This window comes from Mytilus galloprovincialis, chromosome 13, assembly GCF_965363235.1.
Source record: "Mytilus galloprovincialis chromosome 13, xbMytGall1.hap1.1, whole genome shotgun sequence".
Taxonomy (NCBI): Eukaryota; Metazoa; Mollusca; class Bivalvia; order Mytilida; family Mytilidae; genus Mytilus; species Mytilus galloprovincialis.
Window position 1 is genome coordinate 13,483,613 of NC_134850.1, and position 20,836 is coordinate 13,504,448.

General features: G+C 32.4%; 1 protein-coding gene across 1 annotated transcript; it reads left to right on the forward strand.

The window, feature by feature from the left end:
• Nucleotides 1-8,040: 8,040 nt before the first annotated feature.
• LOC143056957 (uncharacterized) lies at nt 8,041-20,728 on the forward strand. The gene is made up of 6 exons (XM_076230169.1): nt 8,041-8,162; nt 10,970-11,178; nt 12,579-12,860; nt 14,351-14,389; nt 18,913-19,002; nt 20,142-20,728. The coding sequence occupies exons 1-6, from the start codon at nt 8,080-8,082 to the stop codon at nt 20,450-20,452; spliced, it is 1,014 nt and encodes a 337-aa protein (XP_076086284.1). The 5' UTR covers nt 8,041-8,079; the 3' UTR covers nt 20,453-20,728.
• Nucleotides 20,729-20,836: the final 108 nt, after the last annotated feature.

Sequence of the window (20,836 nt, forward strand, 5' to 3'; positions counted from 1 at the left end):
TTTTTGATTCAAATCCTATTACATAGAGTGAACTACATGGACATGTTCCTTTATAACTATGTTGGCTTTGTATTAAAAATTAAATAAATTGGTGTCGCAATCTTCTTTTCTTTGTATCTGTAAAGCATCACTGTCAAATTTGGGGCCACTTTAGGGTCTTCTGACTTCAATGCACAATACAACGATGTACCCACACTCAATGCCCATGTCAAGGATCATATAATTTATTATCCTATAAAGGATTTGTCTGTCTCTGCTGTATCTACTGATCTGAATGTTAATGTCCCATTTAATTTATATTCTATTTTCCCTGAACTCATAGAATTTTAATCTAATGACTATTTTTTCAATTGTTATTCAAAGAGCACAATAATCACAAAATTATTAAGGGGCAAATAATAATATTTTTTTTTAAATAAAATTTTTAAATGTTTTTTTCAGAAAATCAATATTTTTAGAGGGGTGTGAATCATCAGACGGGTCAGTAAGCGAACAGCAAACACATATATTTGTAATTTAGGCCAGCCTCCTGATAGTATTAATTCATAAAGCACATTGACTAATTTCCTATATTATAAAAAGGGATTTTAATAGTGCTATAATTGTACCAAAATATAGTGGTCCCCTCTTCTATTTCAGAACTTCTTGAGTTCAAGTATAATAAAATTTTATTAATGAATAAATATGATTGGATGTGGATCTTTCCCTATATTATCACCATGTCATTGCTATTCTCAAACAACTTCAAATACAAGCTTTAAGTTGAAGTCTGGATCAAATGCATATATAAATGTAATCAATATTTACAGAAAATCCAACCATGCTACAAATTTTAATCAAACATTTACATTATCTTCATTAAAAAAATGATGTTTTGATAGGACTGAAACAGGGTCCAGGAGACTCCCAGAATGCAGGATTTTGCACCATTTTAAAAAAAAATTCTGGGGCCCTTGAGCGGGCCCCAGACCCCATGCCGTAGCTTCGCCGACCGCATTGATGGGACTCCTATTTTTTGGTTTTATCCTCCTACTTCTAAACTTATTGAAAGCCCTGGCCTCTACTATATATTTTTTAATGAATTATAATACTAAAATGTGTGTGTTACGAAATGTCGATACTGACAGTTCTGTGAAATATTTTGTCGATACCTTATCCGATTTCTGAAAATGAGTGATAACAAGCTAAAATCAAGATTTTGAACATGACCTTGACCTACTTTTCAATTTTTTGGACCAAGGACCTCAAATTAAAAGACCCTAAGCCTCTATCACTCATGGATTTCCAGTTACAAATACATTTCACTAATACAAAATAATAAGGGGAAATGACTCACATATGGAATCTTTATATGACTTCGGTCAAAATTAAACGAAACATCCTGAAGATATAACGAGCAATTTTGAAAAATGTTGTCAGTTTTTTATACGGTTGCACAAATTACAAAAAAAGAGTGTTCGGAGGATTACTCTAACATAGTCGGTTACGCAATGTTAGTTTCAAAGGCGTAAACACTGTACAATATCATATTCTAAACATCTAAGTGACATCTTGCCAAACATCAAAACAGCGAAGGAAATAAATTAGGCGGAAGAAAAACAAAATTAGAAGAAAAGCAATAGGTCTTTCCACGAAAAAGTAGAAGGCCTGAATATACATAAGTGTCTGATTTTTTTTATTGCTTTAAAGGTATTTTGTTTTAAAAGCGTTGATCGTGTGCACATATTTTGTTTGAAGAACTTTTGCGTTCCCGAGGAGCCAAACGTGATCTTTACATACAAATTGTTTATACAATAGAAAAAACCACCAAGGTACAACAATTTCTGAGATACTTATAGTTTATTGTATTGTATAACCCGAGTCAACAGGACTTTACCAATGTTGTAAACTTATAAATTATTTCAATAGCTACATGATTATCAGGTTTTCAATTTCTATGTTTTAGATTGTATGCAGAAGAAAATCATTTGAATCGAATTAAAATCCGTTCATTTTTGAGAATTTTTTCCATTTAAATTAAATTCAGTTCCATGTTCTTAAAATGTGATGGTTATTTACATGTTTGAATCCAATAATGTGTCGCAATCCATGTACGGTTAATCCATTGACAGTGCCAGTTAAATTAAATGTAACAATGTTAGATTTCAAAATAAAGATTCTAGATCGGAACGGTATAATGAAAGATGACCTAAGATTTATTTTGAGATTCTGGTATTCACTTTTGTGAAAGGGTTAAAATTATTGTATGAAACAATGTGTTGTTATTCATTTTTTATTTTTTGGCAATTATATGCATTATTACGATCAATATTGATTATTATTTGTGTTAATGTGTGAACATAAACCAATAATTTATAGCTACCACTTTTCTCTGACCGACATTTTAAATTGTTAGCAACAATTTCAATATTTGTTTTAATTATACAGTTTAGAGCTCAAGGTAAAAGTTTTAAATAAATAACATTGAAAATTTTGAAAACAGCTGACTAAAAGTTGTAGAGTTGAAATTATCCTTTCGTAAATTGTATGCACGCAATCACGAGTTAGTTAACCGTTTAAAATATGCGTTACACAGATGACAGCCGATATGTCCAACTGTCGTAACGCATTACTTATCATCGGGTTTGCACCAATATTAGCAACATGACGGGTGCCACATGTTGAGCAGGATCATGTATACCATCACTAGCACATGATATCACAGCCAGCATTTTGTGGGATTCACGTCGCTCAGATTTTAGAAATCCGTCGACTTACGAATGTGAATGACCAGCCACGACATATCCAGGCTTATGGAGGTAGAACGTCATTGTGAGAAAAACGCCGTTAACTATATGTGACAACCAACTTCCAGGCTTAGGAGGGTATATTGTCTAAAATTTGCTTTTTGTATATTTACCTAGAATATTCCGAAACAAAACTCTCTGTTATGGTATTATGACAGCAATGAAACGAGTCATTTCGAATACCAGTATGAAAATGAGACTGTTCTATGACGACTTTTATTTATTGAAGGCACTAGTTTATAAAATACCAATTTATTGTATCTATTGGCTCTTAGTGATGGTCAATAGCGTATTTGAATAAAATTTCAAAGACTTAAATTTACTACAATACAAACAATTCTTAGCTCTATTTTAGAACATGTAATTTAAACTTGTTGAAATGAAGTTTGTTCAAAATTTGTCAACGTAAGCTTCAAGAATTCCTTTTTTTAATTTAGATGTATTATTCATGTCAGTATGCGACGCGTAACAGTTTATAAGTAGGTGTTCTCATATATACACTTGATAAGGTGCATTTATTATGGATATATTTCAGACTTCATTTATGAAAGAAAATCTTTGAAGCAGAGCATTTTTGTTTGTCTGTAGCTCTTTTTAAGAACATGTAATTTAAACATGTTGAAATGAAGTTAGTTAAAAATTTGTCTAAGTAAGCTTTAAGAATGTCTTTTTTTTTAATTTAGATTTATTACGCATGTCTCTATACATAGTATGCGACGCGTAACAGTTTATAAGTAGGTGTTCTCTTATATGCATTTGATACAGTGCATTTATTATGGATATATTTCAGAATTCATTTATGAAAGGAAAAAAAAAATTTGTATCAATTTAAAATGTAGATTCAATTTCACTTCAAACGATAAAGTAAAACTTCTTCAAAACTTATATATGATGTATAGTTCGGCGTCCGCAAAAAAGAAACCAAGGAAAGTGTTCTTCTCTTCTTCACAAATACGTATTTCATTGAATCTCGAAATTTATCATGTTTATAATTTTCTAATAATGACGTTCTACCTCTCTTATATAGCCCTAGGAGAAAGGATATCTGACTCACAGGGTTTGATTTAAGTATGTTCGCTGTAACATGTTCTCAAAATTTTATTATTGAAAAAATTATTTTACTAATATTTTCATATTGATCTAGTTGGATATGCTATTTCTTGATTAAAATGGTATAAGCTACACAGTAATATAAAACAATAAAATATAACTTTAAATTTCTCCATTTAAAATAAATAATATCAATCAAAGTGGAAAAGGATTAATATAAGTTGCATTAACTTGTTTCCCAATCCATTATTAATAAATATGTTTAGACTAAACGAAAAAAAATTTCAATACATTGTACTGCATTTAATTTCTTAGGCAGTACGTACACAACTATTCCATGTTTTCGTTGTGTTAAGTCTCATTTCTGAAAATATATTTATTTCCGTTTAATTTGAGGAGTTTTGGATAATGATGTATAATTATTATCCCTAAACTATTGTTCTCTAGGTGGTTTTTTTACCAAATAAATAGTAACATAAGTTTGAAGGAAAGCGGTACTGATGAACAAATATATTGTAAAATCTAGGGTATCACCAGCCCACTAGATAGCACTTCTGTGTTGACTTGAGTTATCATTGATATGTTCATAATTATACACTGTTAACAAAACTTTGATTTGAAGTTTTTGAAATACTAAGGCTTAGAAATAGATTACCTTATCAGTATTTAGCAACACTTTTAGGAATTTATGGTCCTCAATGCCCTTTAACTTCGTACTTTATATGGCCTTTTTAACATTTTTTTATTCGAGAGTCACTGATGAGTGTTTTGTAGACAAAATGCGCGTCTGGCGTAAATATAAAATTTCAATCCTGGTATCTATGATGAATTTATTTGTTCCCTGAACTCATATAAAAAGTATGAATAGTTACATAGGTTTGATATATCTTAAAGGGTGTGTTTTGTATGTATTAAGCTTTAGATATATTACGTGATAGCATACCGCAATTACAGATAACAAGTGATGTTCACTTATTGACGAACAATTTCAATATCTGTATTTATTATCTAGTATGTAAACAGCTATAAGTTGTGTTTAATCTATTGTTGAAAATACAATTGTTTCTGTTTAATTTTAGGGATGTGGTTCGGATGTATAAATCATTGGTAAACTATTGCTCCCTTTTTTTTTATTAAAGAACAAAATAAACAGTAACATTTGTTAAATTTACCAGAAAGAATGTGTTCTTAATTGATTCAGCTTGGGATAAATTACTTGGTAACGTAACACTTTTATTATTCGGTATTCAAGAGCTTGCAGCTCATACTCAGACTTTGTAAAACGTCACCAGTGTCTGAGTAGAAAGTAGATTAACCAGGAGTATGTCAAAGAACGTCTCGTCGTTTTTATCTAAAACAAAAAGTCCAACGGAAGGTACCAAGACCTTGTTGATAAATATTCTGTATCAACTTCACTAACAATACACGATGGTCTTAATGAATAGATTCTAGGTACTGACGCTGTTTATCATCTTAAGAACGTGTTATGCTTTTATTTGTCTTTATGAATATTACTTTCACTGTTAAGTCTGTTTCAGATGATATTCATTTGAGTTATGTACTTACACATCCCGTCATTGTGTTATTGTTCTATATTTTTTGTATTCTTGTCTTTCATTTTTGCTAATGTGATGTGTCTATATGCCTTGTTGTGTTTCTTTGATAAATATGACGTGGGGTTGTTCTGTACTTTTACATCCCGTCATTGTGTTATTGTGCTATTGTAAATTTGTCTTTTTTTTCTTTAAGTTATTTGTGCTGTCTATATGCCTTTTTGTGCTTCTTTGTTACATATTTGTTTGTATTTATAGGTTGCACTTTGTAAATACAGCTGTTTCTCAAACCACGCCTCTTTTTAGGAGATTTAGAATATTCATAGAAAAAATTAATTTTGTTTACATACTGGTTCCCAGTTATGCTCTCATATCATAGAGTCATAACTTGCATGGGAATGTTACCAGTAAATATACATGTGCATATTATTTACATTGAAATCTGGAGTAACCCTTCATTCGAGGTAGGAGTAGTTAAGAAAATTAGTGTTAGTTTAAACTCTGAAAAGTTAAGGGCATATAAACGTTGATAATATGCCGCACAACCCTATATTTTGACCTTTGAAAAAAATTGTAGTGTATATGAACTTTCAAATCTAGGATAAGATTTTTTTCAAAACTTCCTAGTAAAAGTGGTACAGTTTTAGCCGTAAAAGGAGTTTCTATGGGAAATTGCATTGTCAATATTTACAGAAATGCAACCTATAGTGATTACGATCATAACACAATGTTGACTGATGTACCCCTATATGTGCCATTTTTACCTATTATGTCTGTTGGTTTTGTTCACACATTGTTAATATAATGGAATTTGATGCGACTGTCATACAAGTAGGGGTTTAGCTAGCTTTCAACCTTGTTTAATCCACCATTTTATACATAAGAAAATGCCTGTACCCAGTCAGGAATATGACAGTTGTTATCCATTCGTTTGGTGTGTTTGAGCTTTTGATTTTACCTTATGATAAGAGACTTTCCACGGAGTTATGTATTTATGATATTTTACTTTTTTCCACAACGTCACAATCTGGAATAGTAAACAATCGCTAAAACTACAGATCAGCTGACTAATATTATAGTATCTAGAAGATCTAAGACCTTATTTTTTTCATATCTTACTTCACATCTCTCAGTTCCAATTGTGAGGTCAGCAACGTGAATCTTGCAATATTAAATGTCAAATTGAAAGTCAGAGTTATCAAGTTTGAAATTAGAAATGACAACCTTACACTAAGAAAATATATGTCTTTTGAAATAAGAAAAGGTAATGTAAAGTTTAAAAGGATCAAAATAGTGTCCATACCGATCGCTCGTAAATTTGTCCCGTAAAAATGCCAATATGTTATTAAACATATGGTGTCTTATACGGTGTCTTTACATGCAGAAATTGATTTCATCCTTATATAATTCAGAAGAACAAACAAAGACGCATAATTCTTATTCTACCCTAGTTTTAGTGTTGATTTTTATTGATATACATTTGTCATGGTGATGTCTACTTTTCTTTGACCTATGATTTGATTGCTGCTATTGTAATGTCTCCCCTTATAATGATATATATATATATATATAACTCGTCTTAAACATCAACAATGTTAGATCTGTAAATTTGCTTTCGCAAATTTTTTGTTCTTCCCTCGCCGGGATTCGAACCCATGCTACTGAGATATCGTGACACCAAATCACACCGTCCCACTAGACCACACGACCACCTGGGCTTCTAAAAAATAAAGCTTTCAGTGGCCGTGTGTTTTGAGCTGATATGTAACAATAATATCTCCATGCCTTATATATATAAGGCATGGAGATGTTATTGTTACAGATCAGCTCAATTATCTATAGTAAAGGATCCTACAAATTGATGCAAGATACAGTCACAGAAAATAATTATATAAATAAGTACGTCTGAGTGGTATATATATATGTACGTCTGAGTCAGTGACAACTCTACAACAGATTTATCCATCGGACCACCAGCGATGATGGTGATACATGGCTGTGTACATTATGTATATACAACTCGTCTTAAACATCAACCCAACAATGTTAGATCTATAAATTTGCTTACGCAAATTTTTTGTTCTTCCCACGCCGGGATTGGAACTCATGCTACTGAGGTATCGTGACACCAAATCGCCTGCACTGTAGCCGTCCCGCTAGACCACACGACCACCTGGGCTTCACAATAATAAAGCTTTCGGTGGCCGTGTGTTACCTTTCCTCGTCAGTTTAAAATCTAGCGCCATGGAGATGTTATTGTTACAGATCAGCTCAATTATCTATAGTAAAGGATCCTACAAATTAATGCAAGATACAGTCACAGAAAATAATTATATTAATAAGTACATCTGAGTCAGTGACAACTCTACAACAGATTTATCCATCGGATCACCAGCAATGATGGTGATACATGGCTGTGTACATTATGTATATACAACTTGTCTTAAACATCAACCCGACAATGTTAGATCTGTTAATTTGCTTTCGCAAATTTTTTGTTCTTCCCTATATTTGATGAGCAAATATCTAGTAAGTTTACTTGTTGGTAGATTCTTATAGACTATATATATATATATATTATTGTTAATTTATGTTTTGTAGTTCATGGGACTAGCATAAAACAACATTTTATATTTAACAATGTAGAAAGAGCATGGACAGAAGCGAAAGTTATATGTGAAGATTCGAAAATGAGAATGTTGAAAATAGATACTTTACAAGAAAATGATTTTGTCGTTAATTTGATCAAGGCTGAACTTGGACTTGGATCACTGTAGGTATTTTCAATGTTTTATATCCTTTGCGGTATGGGTTTTACTTATTGTTGATTAGGTTATCTAACAATAACTAATCATTTTCTGTTCCACTAGTAAACTCGTTTACTATATGATATTAAACAAGAGGCTCTCAAGAGCCTGAATCGCTCACCTGAATTTTTTTGGTTTAATCTCTCATCAATGATTATTTTGGCTTTTCAATTTATTTAAATGTTCTTTGAATCGTCCTATTTTCTTCAAAAGCAAAAAAAAATCATTTTCTCCTATGTTCTATTTTAGCCATAGGAGCTATGTTTCTTGACATACAAGGAAATGAAATATAAAATTTATACTAGATACTCTGAAACTCTGAAACTCATTTAGCCTAAGTTTGGCTGAAATTGATACAGCAGTTTCATAAGAGAAGATTTTTTAAAGTAAGTCAACATGATGAACAAATTGTGAAAAAAGTCTTTAAAGGGCAATAACTCCTAAAGAGGTCAATTGACAATTTTGGTCAAATTGACTTATTTGTAGATCTTACTTTGCTGATCTTTTTTGCTGTTTACAGTTTCTCTTTATCTATAATAATATTCAAGATAATGACCAAAAACTGCAAAATTTCCTTAAAATTACCAATTAAGTGGCAGCAACCCAACAATGGTTTGTTTGATTCATCTGAAAATTTCAGGGCTGATAGATCTTGACCTAATGAACATTTTTACCCCATGTCAGATTTGCTCTAAATGCTTTCGTTTTTGAGATATAAGCCAAAAACTGCATTTGACCCCTATGTTCTATTTTAAGTAACGGCGGCCATGTTTTTTGACGGATCAAAAATCAAAGCACACACTTTGTGCAGGATAATCTAAGGAACAACCATGCTAAGTTTTAACCAAATCCATTCAGTAGTTTCAGAGGAGAAGATTTTTTAAAGTTAGCAAATATGATGAACAAATTGTGAAAAATTGTCATTAAAGGACAATAACCCCTTAAGGGGTCAATTGACAATTTTGGTCATATTAACTTATTTGTAGATCTTACTTTGCTGATCTTTTTTGCTGTTTACAGTTTATCTTTATCTATAATAATATTCAAGATAATGACCAAAAACTGCAAAATTTCCTTAAAATTACCAATTAAGTGGCAGCAACCCAACAATTGGATGTTTGATTCATCTGAAAATTTCAGGGCTGATAGGTATTGACCTAATGAACATTTTTACTCCATGTCAGATTTGCTCTTAATGCTTTCGTTTTTGAGATATAAGCCAAAAACTGCATTTGACCCCTATGTTCTATTTTAAGTAACGGCGGCCATGTTTTTTGACGGATCAAAAATCAAAGCACACACTTTGTGCAGGATAATCTAAGGAACAACCATGCTAAGTTTTAACCAAATCCATTCAGTAGTTTCAGAGGAGAAGATTTTTTAAAGTTAGCAAATATGATGAACAAATTGTGAAAAATTGTCATTAAAGGACAATAACCCCTTAAGGGGTCAATTGACAATTTTGGTCATATTAACTTATTTGTAGATCTTACTTTGCTGATCTTTTTTGCTGTTTACAGTTTATCTTTATCTATAATAATATTCAAGATAATGACCAAAAACTGCAAAATTTCCTTAAAATTACCAATTAAGTGGCAGCAACCCAACAATGGTTTGTTTGATTCATCTGAAAATTTCAGGGCTGATAGATCTTGACCTAATGAACATTTTTACCCCATGTCAGATTTGCTCTAAATGCTTTCGTTTTTGAGATATAAGCCAAAAACTGCATTTGACCCCTATGTTCTATTTTAAGTAACGGCGGCCATGTTTTTTGACGGATCAAAAATCGAAGCGCACATTTTGTGCAGGATATACTAAGGAACAATCATGTTAAGTTTCATTCAAATCCATTCAGTAGTTTCAGAGGAGAAGATGTTTGAAAATTTGTTAACGACGACAGACGACGACGACGACGACGACGACGACGACGTCGACGACGACGGACGCCAAGTGATGAGAAAAGCTCACATGGCCTTTTAGGCCAGGTGAGCTAAAAAGTCACATGAGACTACCAATATGCAACACAACACAACAGTGTTTAAACCATCAAGGGAATAATAATACACTTCTATACAAGACTGGATAAGGATATGCATTTTTCATACCTGTGGCAACATACAACAATTGATTACATAAAAAAGTAATCACAAATAAATCATGATTCGAAACACAAGCTATAGTACAAATTTAGACACTACAGTTTGTCATATATAAAATATAAACGCTATGAAACGATTTCAAAAGGTTCTGGAGTTAATCCAAATATTGTTTGTCTTTTTAAACTTTCATGATAACATTCTGGTCCTTTTAGTAATCACATAAGTGAATGTTGTCGATAAACTATTAAAGTTGTTTTCTTCTTCTGTCTTAATCCAATATTTAAAAAAGAGGTAAAACACGATAAAATAGAACTGATATAAAGAGCGAGACTATTAAGCAATGCAAGTATGTAGTAAAATAAGTAATATGATTCCATATATTGGAATGCTACTGTTTGAAACGCAAAACGCAATTTATCTAATGATCGAAAACGCAATGGCATATCAACAAAGATATTTATAGGTTGTTGCCTTTCATATGTGTTGATGAATTATTTTTTATACATTATTCAGGTTGTTTAATTTCTCTTTATATCTATATTTGCTTACACCTAAATCATTATGTTTCTTGTTGATTGTTTCTCATTTGCAATACTCCCAAATCGTTTATATCTTATTGTTTCCAACTTTAAACTCTATTAAAACATAACATTTTTTGAAAATATTTTCAGAGACGATTTTATATGGACAGGTTTACGCCGAGATTCAACCGGAAATGAAAAGTGGACGGATAATGCAGCACCGGCATGGACAAACTATGCTATAGGAAACCCTACAACAACATCTGGGTCATTTTGTTTCGCACTAAATCCACCAAATGGTGACTGGTTGGAGCATAGTTGTTCTCAAAAACACATGTTTGTATGTGAAATGGACGTAGGTATGTCAAATTGTGAAAGACACAAATAAAATTTTCCAAATAATAAGTCGATGACAAAATCACCGTCATGGCAAACAAAAGACCAAAAGACAAACAAGAAGGTATTTGTATGATATTCATAATAATTGTATTAATTACTCCATATGGTTAACAAAGGGAACACTTACAAGAAATGAATAATATAACATGTGAACAACGCTATAAGCGGTATATATAATGATACTAAAACCCTTATAAATTCGTCGAATCGTCAAGGAATGTAGAGTATTACAGGTGAACGACGCTTTTATATATATTGTTCTGAAAGCGAAAGGGGGAAGATATAAAAGGAACGTATACGTAAATGTAGATGACAAACTTATAGCACAAGAAACATGTCACAATGAACAAAACACAGCGTAGAAAATTAAAGACCGTATAACTAAAAGTGTTCTCAAACTATTTTTGAAATAAAGAGCAGTAATAAAAACAATCAAGTATTGACTTCAAATGTCGGATTAATGAAGTATTCAATAATACTTAATGCTATCTATATAAATTTGTCTAACAATAAAACATAATGTTTCACTTTCATTAAACAATTGATGCATTGCATGGTATCTATAAATAGTGTAAACTGGGCGTGTTTTCTGAACAATTAAAAGTGCTAATATTTGTCAAGTAAATGAAGCGTGTCTGTTGAGATGTTTTCTTTCTTGCACTTACTTCATTGTTATACAATAAATAATTAAGACAAGTGGCTTCAATACGTCGACACCATAAGTCGACCTCAGGGATAATAACTGATAAAATATGTGTTGAACTCATCACAAATACCATGCTTTAAATTATGATGCGTGCTACGCCTTGAAAACACTAATCAGTGACGCCTTAAATCAAAAAAGATAAGAAAGCCAAATAAACTACATAGTAAGGGAGCATTGGTGACCAAAAATTCCAGATGGTTTATGTCTGAATACAGCAACGGTACTCTATTTCTGTGATAGAAAATCATTAATATTTTCCAAAATTTCGAAGTTTGGCAAACAGCTGATTTATAAGTGTGACCATGTCAATAATAAATTATTTCAATACAGAAGTTCTGACTCTCTCGGGTGGAAACCTCATTTCAAAATATTAACCAGGTGACGACCATTTGATATTCCTCAAGTGAAGGGACAGGAGGATTATTGTCAATCAACTTTATATCTTAACCCTCTACCACGTGCACTTATTTCAATCTAAGTACATAGTTACTTCCTACATTTTATGTCGCAGAATATTCATTTCTGATCTATTCATGAGCAAGGTTATATATTTTCGGATGTAACCAGGACAAAATGTTTATTTTTAATTTCCTTTCGTTCCCCCTCTTATCTCAGATAAATTGTGTCTTATATAATACACTTTGTCATTCACAGGTCAATGTACGTTTGACCAGAGACCTGCTGGTAAGGGATGTAATTCTGCACCCATAGCGTCACCTGACTATCTTGCCAGTTTTGAAATAAGCCAATCAACATGTAAGACAAAATGTCTCGATTCAGTCAACACAAATGATGTGGAATGCTGGGCGGCTGCTTATCTCCCCGGATGTTCCTGTGACGATTGTTGGTTGTTTAACAGCAAAGATACAGATTATTGTTTAAAAAATGAGGATAATTATGTTGGTGTGACATTGTTCATCAAAATATGTTTTGAAGGTAAGTTTCCATTACTTGGGTGCGTTTGCATTGCATCATTTGCAATAAGCATGTAACAAGTGTATTGCGAGAACCGCCGAATTTATCAAACTTAACTTTTATATATTATGTTATATTTGCATTATAAAAACTACCAAACAGTTTCAATATAAATAAACTTGCAGCACTAACACTGGAAATATTAAAGCAGATAAAATAAGAAGCTGCTATACAATTTCCAATGAGACGATTATCAAATAGACGATTCTCAATGAGAAGATAATCAATAAGACGATTCTCAAGGAAACTATTATCAATGAGACGATTATCAATGAGACAATTATCAATGGGACGATTCTCAATGAGACGATTATCACTGAGACAATCATCAATGGGACGATTCTCAATGAAACGATTATCAAATAGACGATTCTCAATGAGACGATTCTAAATGAGACAATTATCAATGGAACGATTGCCAATGAGTCTATTATCAATGAGACGATTATCAATGAGACGATTATCAATGGAACGATTGCCAATGAGTCTATTATCAATGAGACGATAATCAATGAGACGATTAGAGACGATTATCAACGAGACGATTAGAGACGATTATCAATGAGACGATTAGAGACGATTATCAATGATACGATTATTAACCAGACCTGGATGATAGCTTGAATATATTATCCTAATGCCTTTAACAATGAACAAAACCAGTCGCAAGAAAAGATTTAATAGGCTCCGTCAACTAGACAACCGTGAAAAAAAGCAAATAAAACAACCCAACCCAATGTTCAGGTGATTAAAAAAACAGACAGACGGGAGCTACAATTGATAAGAAAAGCAACGAAGAACAACCACTATCTTATATGTCTCCTGACAAGATACAGGTAAAACAGAAAGAGGCGGGGTTTACTCATACTAATCAGGCGATGCTGTGTGAGCTCCTTAAAAAAGAATCTGTCAGAGAAAAGAGAACGAGGATTAAACAACTAAAAGTCACCGTAAGGCAATAAACGAAAGTGTCAGGACTTTGTTCACGAATGAGCATTTAATGAAGCTTACATGCCTTAATATAACTTTGTTGTCAACAAATGTGAAATATGTTAAATAATACTCGCAGAAAGAGGGGAAAATTTAATCTTTCGGGTTTTAATCAACGTATTTTTTATTTCAATACTTCGGATATGAATCTAATATTCTATACAAATTGCTAAACAAATCAAATGTCTTTGAAGATATAACACATCTAAAAGAAATGTAAATGATACGTGATTATGAATATCCAAACCGTCACTTGAGATTGTGAATCTAGAAAATAGGCTTTTATTTGGAAGCACACAATTTGATTATTTCCATACACAGTGATATGGACAAGTCAAGTTATTTTTACACAAATATTTTTTTCTCGGTTTCCTTTTGTGGTTTATTTTCCGGATGTTTTTTGTTGTTGTTTTTTTTCTGTAGATATATGATTATATTACACAATGATCTTTTCCTTATAGGGGAAATGCAGACATTGACAACAAAAATCATAACAACAGGTATACAAATTTTATAATGCTTTTTGAAGAAAAGTTTAAACGACTTTTAAAAGTATAAATTAATTAATTAGAAAAAAACGTTTAAAACATTTACTTCATTTTGGCGATAACTCTATATATCTTTTTTCGCTATTAATTGAAAGCTCGAATATATCTTCTTATCCTCTAGTGCATTTTTATAAAAAAAAAATAAAAAAACATAAACTGTAGACACAAATAATAAAATTGAGAAAGGAAATGTTTTGTTTAAGGTCACGACAAAATCTAACTTTGTATAGAACCTAACTGATGATGTGTATTTGTTGATAAATTTTTCTTACATTTTTGCATATAATAAGTTATAACAGGCTTAGCAATACAAAGACAAAAAGTACATTGGCAGAATAACATAACCTTGCATTTCATTTATCAATATAATTTTTTTTTCAAATTCCTTCTGGAACATTTTTATGCTTAGAGAAATTAAATTAACATATATTGAGTAAACTCGATTTGAATATTATAAATGAAAGATACCATCAATGTTGATTTATTAGTCCCCGAGTGTATCATCAGTCATTGTTTTGGTACTGTCATGATTTATTAGTCCCCGTGTGTATCATCAGTCATTGTTTTGGTACTGTCATGATTTATTAGTCCCCGAGTGTATCATCAGTCATTGTTTTGGTGCTGTCATGATTTATTAGTCCCAGAGTGTATCATCAGTCATTGTTTTGGTACTGTCAAGATTTAGTAGTCCCCGAGTGTATCATCAGCCCATTAGTCATTGTTTTAGTACTGTCATGATTTATTAGTCACTGAGTGTATCATCAGTCATTGTTTTGGTACTGTCAAGATTTATTAGTCCCCGAGTGTATCATCAGCCCATTAGTCATTGTTTTTGGTACTGTCATGATTTATTAGTCACTGAGTGTATCATCAGTCATTGTTTTGGTACTGTCATGATTTATTAGTCCCCGAGTGTATCATCAGTCATTGTTTTGGTACTGTCATGATTTATTAGTCCCCGAGTGTATCATCAGTCATTGTTTTGGTACTGTCAAGATTTATTAGTCCGCGAGTGTATCATCAGCCCATTAGTCATTGTTTTGGTACTGTCATGATTTATTAGTCACTGAGTGTATCATCAGTCATTGTTTTGGTACTGTCATGATTTATTAGTCCCAGAGTGTATCATCAGTCATTGTTTTGGTACTGTCATGATTTATTAGTCCCCGAGTGTATCATCAGTCATTGTTTTGGTACTGTATTGATTTATTAGTCCCCCGAGTGTATCATCAGTCATTGTTTTGGTACTGTCATGATTTATTAGTCCCCGAATGTATCATCAGTCATTGTTTTGGTACTATCATGATTTATTAGTCCCCGAGTGTATCATCAGTCATTGATTTGGTACTGTCAAGATTTATGAGTCCCTGTGTGTATCATCAGTCATTGTTTTGGTACTGTCAAGATTTATTAGTCCCCGAGTGTATCATCAGTCATTGTTTTGGTACTGTCAAGATTTATAAGTCCCCGAGTGTATCATCAGTCATTGTTTTGGTACTGTCATGATTCATAAGTCCCCGTGTGTATCATCAGTCATTGTTTTGGTACTGTCATGATTTATTAGTCCCCGAATGTATCATCAGTCATTGTTTTGGTACTGTCATGATTTATTAGTCCCCGAGTGTATCATCAGCCCATTAGTCATTGTTTTGGTACTGTCATTATTTATTAGTCCCCGTGTGTATCATCAGTCATTGTTTTGGTACTGTCATGATTTATTAGTCCCCGAATGTATCATCAGTCATTGTTTTGGTACTGTCATGATTTATTAGTCCCCGAGTGTATCATCAGTAATTTTTTTGGTACTGTCAAGATTTATTAGTCCCCGAGTGTATCATCGGTCATTGTTTTGGTACTGTCATGATTTATTAGTCCCCGGGTGTATCATCAGTCATTGTTTTGGTACTGTCATGATTTATTAGTCGCCGGGTGTATCATCAGCTCATTAGTCATTGTTTTGGTACTGTCATGATTTATTAGTCACTGAGTGTATCATCAGTCATTGTTTTGGTACTGTCATGATTTATTAGTCACTGAGTGTATCATCAGTCATTGTTTTGGTACTGTCAAGATTTATTAGTCCCCGAGTGTATCATCAGTCATTGTTTTGGTACTGTCATGATTTATTAGTCCCCGAGTGTATCATCAGTCATTGTTTTGGTACTGTCATGATTTATTAGTCCCCGTGTGTATCATCAGTCATTGTTTTGGTACTGTCAAGAATTATTAGTCCCCGAGTGTATCATCAGTCATTGTTTTGGTACTGTCAAGATTTATTAGTCCCCGAGTGTATCATCAGCCCATTAGTAATTGTTTTGGTACTGTCATGATTTATTAGTCACTGAGTGTATCATCAGTCATTGTTTTGGTACTGTCATGATTTATTAGTCCCCGAGTGTATCATCAGTCATTGTTTTGGTACTGTCATGATTTATTGGTCCCCGAATGTATCATCAGTCATTGTTTTGGTACTGTCATGATTTATTAGTCCCCGAGTGTATCATCAGTCATTGTTTTGGTACTGTCATGATTTATTAGTCCCCGAGTGTATCATCAGTCATTGTTTTGGTACTGTCATGATTTATTAGTCCCCGTGTGTATCATCAGTCATTGTTTTGGTACTGTCATGATTTATTAGTCCCCGTGTGTATCATCAGTCATTGTTTTGGCACTGTCATGATTTATTAGTCCCCGAGTGTATCATCAGTCATTGTTTTGGTACTGTCATGATTTATTAGTCCCCGTGTGTATCATCAGTCATTGTTTTGGCACTGTCATGATTTATTAGTCCCCGTGTGTATCATCAGTCATTGTTTTGGTACTGTCATGATTTATTAGTCCCCGAGTGTATCATCAGTCATTGTTTTGGTACTGTCATGATTTATTAGTCCCCGAGTGTATCATCAGTCATTGTTTTGGTACTGTCATGATTTATTAGTCCCCGTGTGTATCATCAGTCATTGTTTTGGCACTGTCATGATTTATTAGTCCCCGTGTGTATCATCAGTCATTGTTTTGGTACTGTCAAGATTTATTAGTCCCCGAGTGTATCATCAGCCCATTAGTCATTGTTTTGGTACTGTCATGATTTATTAGTCACTGAGTGTATCATCAGTCATTGTTTTGGTACTGTCATGATTTATTAGTCCCAGAGTGTATCATCAGTCATTGTTTTGGTACTGTCATGATTTATTAGTCCCCGAGTGTATCATCAGTCATTGTTTTGGTACTGTCAAGATTTATTAGTCCCCGAGTGTATCATCAGCCCATTAGTCATTGTTTTGGTACTGTCATGATTTATTAGTCACTGAGTGTATCATCAGTCATTGTTTTGGTACTGTCATGATTTATTAGTCCCCGAGTGTATCATCAGTCATTGTTTTGGTACTGTCATGATTTATTAGTCCCCGTGTGTATCATCAGTCATTGTTTTGGTACTGTCATGATTTATTAGTCCCCGAATGTATCATCAGTCATTGTTTTGGTACTGTCATGATTTATTAGTCCCCGAGTGTATCATCAGTCATTGTTTTGGTGCTGTCAAGATTTACTAGTCCCCGAGTGTATCATCAGTCATTGTTTTGGTACTGTCATGATTTATTAGTCCCCGAGTGTATCATCAGTCATTGTTTTGGTACTGTCATGATTTATTAGTCCCCGTGTGTATCATCAGTCATTGTTTTGGTACTGTCATGATTTATTAGTACCCCAGTGTATCATCAGTCATTGTTTTGGTACTGTCATGATTTATTAGTCCCCGAGTGTATCATCAGTCATTGTTTTGGTCCTGTCATGATTTATTAGTCCCCGAGTGTATCATCAGTCATTGTTTTGGTACTGTCAAGATTTATTAGTCCCCGAGTGTATCATCAGTCATTGTTTTGGTACTGTCATGATTTATTAGTCCCCGAGTGTATCATCAGTCATTGTTTTGGTACTGTCATGATTTATTAGTCCCCGAGTGTATCATCAGTCATTGTTTTGGTACTGTCATGATTTATTAGTCCCCGAGTGTATCATCAGCCCATTAGTCATTGTTTTGGTACTGTCAAGATTAATCACAAACTTTTCTGAAGTCCTTCGTTGGTAAATTCAGAAATTGTGATTAAAATTATGTTCCATTACCCTCAGACAAAAAAGTCATTAGATATATTTTGTTGTTTTTCAATTTTTGCTCATTAAACTGTTTATGGGTTCAGTCTTATAAATCTTTGGCTTTTATATATTTTGGTTGGCGTTTCTTGATGAAGGTAAATCCCAAAATGCTTTTTGTTTCTTTTTTAAATTCAGAAAATGGAAAATCATCGGAATGAAATTCATTGATCTTTTTACCTCTTTTCTTTGGTGATAAACATCATAACACCATTTCCGTGAATCATTTTTTTTATTTTTCAAATCAAATTATAATGTATGAAAGGAATTTTATTGTTTCGAACATGTTATATGGTACTAATACATTTGATTAATAATTTTAGTCGAAGAAACAACAACATTGCAATTTACAGACGCAACATCAGGTTTCCCTTCTACAAATATTGACGTATTAACGACAGATGTATCAACAGGTTTGTAAACAATCATATATTTTTTTTTATTTAACGTGAGTGATTTTTTATTTCTAGTTTTATATCGTTATTGCATATTATCGCTAATTTACCAAATTTCCTTGATCTTGCTGAATGATAATTTCCTTTCTTATCGGAGTCGAGTAACATGAAAAATTATCGCTAGAAACTAAGGGGACACGTGGCGTTGTCAATGAAATTAACATGGATTTGACGACACTCTTTATAGATTACATGATCTTAAATAGAGATAAATAGATTATCATGGGTCATCTCAACTCGATTGCTTTTCTCAATTTCGCCGTACAAGCTCATGCGAGAAAATTAATCTCGCTGAGATGATCAATGATAATCTATAATTATAACAATGAAAAATTTAGTAATACAAAAACACTTATTTACAAACACAGTCATATATATTTTAACATGACTGGAACAGATTAATTTCTTGTCAACACAGAAAAAACATCACTTTTACCTTCAACAAAAGGTGAAGTATCAACGCCCGGTACTTACTCTAACATAATTTGTACACCAACTATTGTATTGACAAGTTTGTAATACTACGAGGCTATTTTAATGATGTTTGCTCCTCTATTTTAAAATAAAAACTTTTTAAAAGACGATTATAAATTTAGAGTTTATAAATAACGATACTTGAAAAGCGGAAACAAATTATAGGTCCGGGTCCTTGGTTTTAAGATAGAATCGTTTTGAAATTTGGCTGGAAATGATTCTTTCTATACTTTTCATGTATTCAACACGAGCTCCTTTTTCTCTCTTAAAAACTGTTAAAAAAAATTAAAAAAAAAGATGTTTTAATATTTAAAAAAATGGCCTTGAAACTATATGTTATAAAATTATAAAAAGAAAAAAAGGGATTAGGCGAAATATTTATTGGAACTACTTGTCTGGATAAAACGAGAACATTCCGAATATTTGACCATGAATTGAGAGGCAAACATCTTAAATTCGTTTGAAAAGGTAAGAGTGGATGTCATTTTTCATTCCTGTGAAAGAAGTTGAAATTTTTTTTTATTTTTTTTTTATTTTATTTAATTCCTTGAGTTTATGTTATACGGTACCCATCATTATAATCCTGTCATGATTGTATATTCTATTTTCTAACTGTTTTACAGATTTTGCAAAATCGTGTGATTGTTCCTTGTGTAATTCTCGAAATAAAACAATCAGTTCCAACATATCAACTGAAGAAATGCAACAATCCATTGATAAAATTGTCAGTGATATTAAAGTAGACAAAAAATCAACTTCACATTACAAACGGACGCTCACCAGTGCGGAAGACAAACGATTAAGTTCGCGTGTGATTGGTATATCCGGTACTGTTATTCTAATTTTCAGTTTGGTATTTATACTTGGTACGGATATTGGAAATTTATTCAATGCCTTGAGGGCCATGTATAGGCGACTGAAAGGACTGAATTAAAAACGGTATGAATGAAATACTTGACGTTTTTATGTTGTTTCAGGAATGGAACTTTAATGTGCTGAAAGTGCATAACAGCTAACAAACTGGGATTAATTTAGATCTTACAAGCATTCAAATATCGACTATTCAGATGGTACATAACACTACAGGGAGATAACTCTGTAAAAAGCAACCGAACGTTTTAACACTGTTCTATTGTTGTTGAGGAAATACCAATGATCAACTGCTATATATATATACAATGAAGTTTTCCCAATAAAGTGTGAGGTTCAAGTTTTTTTTTTTAATTTTTATATTTTTGTCAAAGTTTCAAAGTTAATATTATGTCCAACTTTTATGAAAATTAATCGAGTCAATTTTTTTTTTGTCAAGGTATTTTGT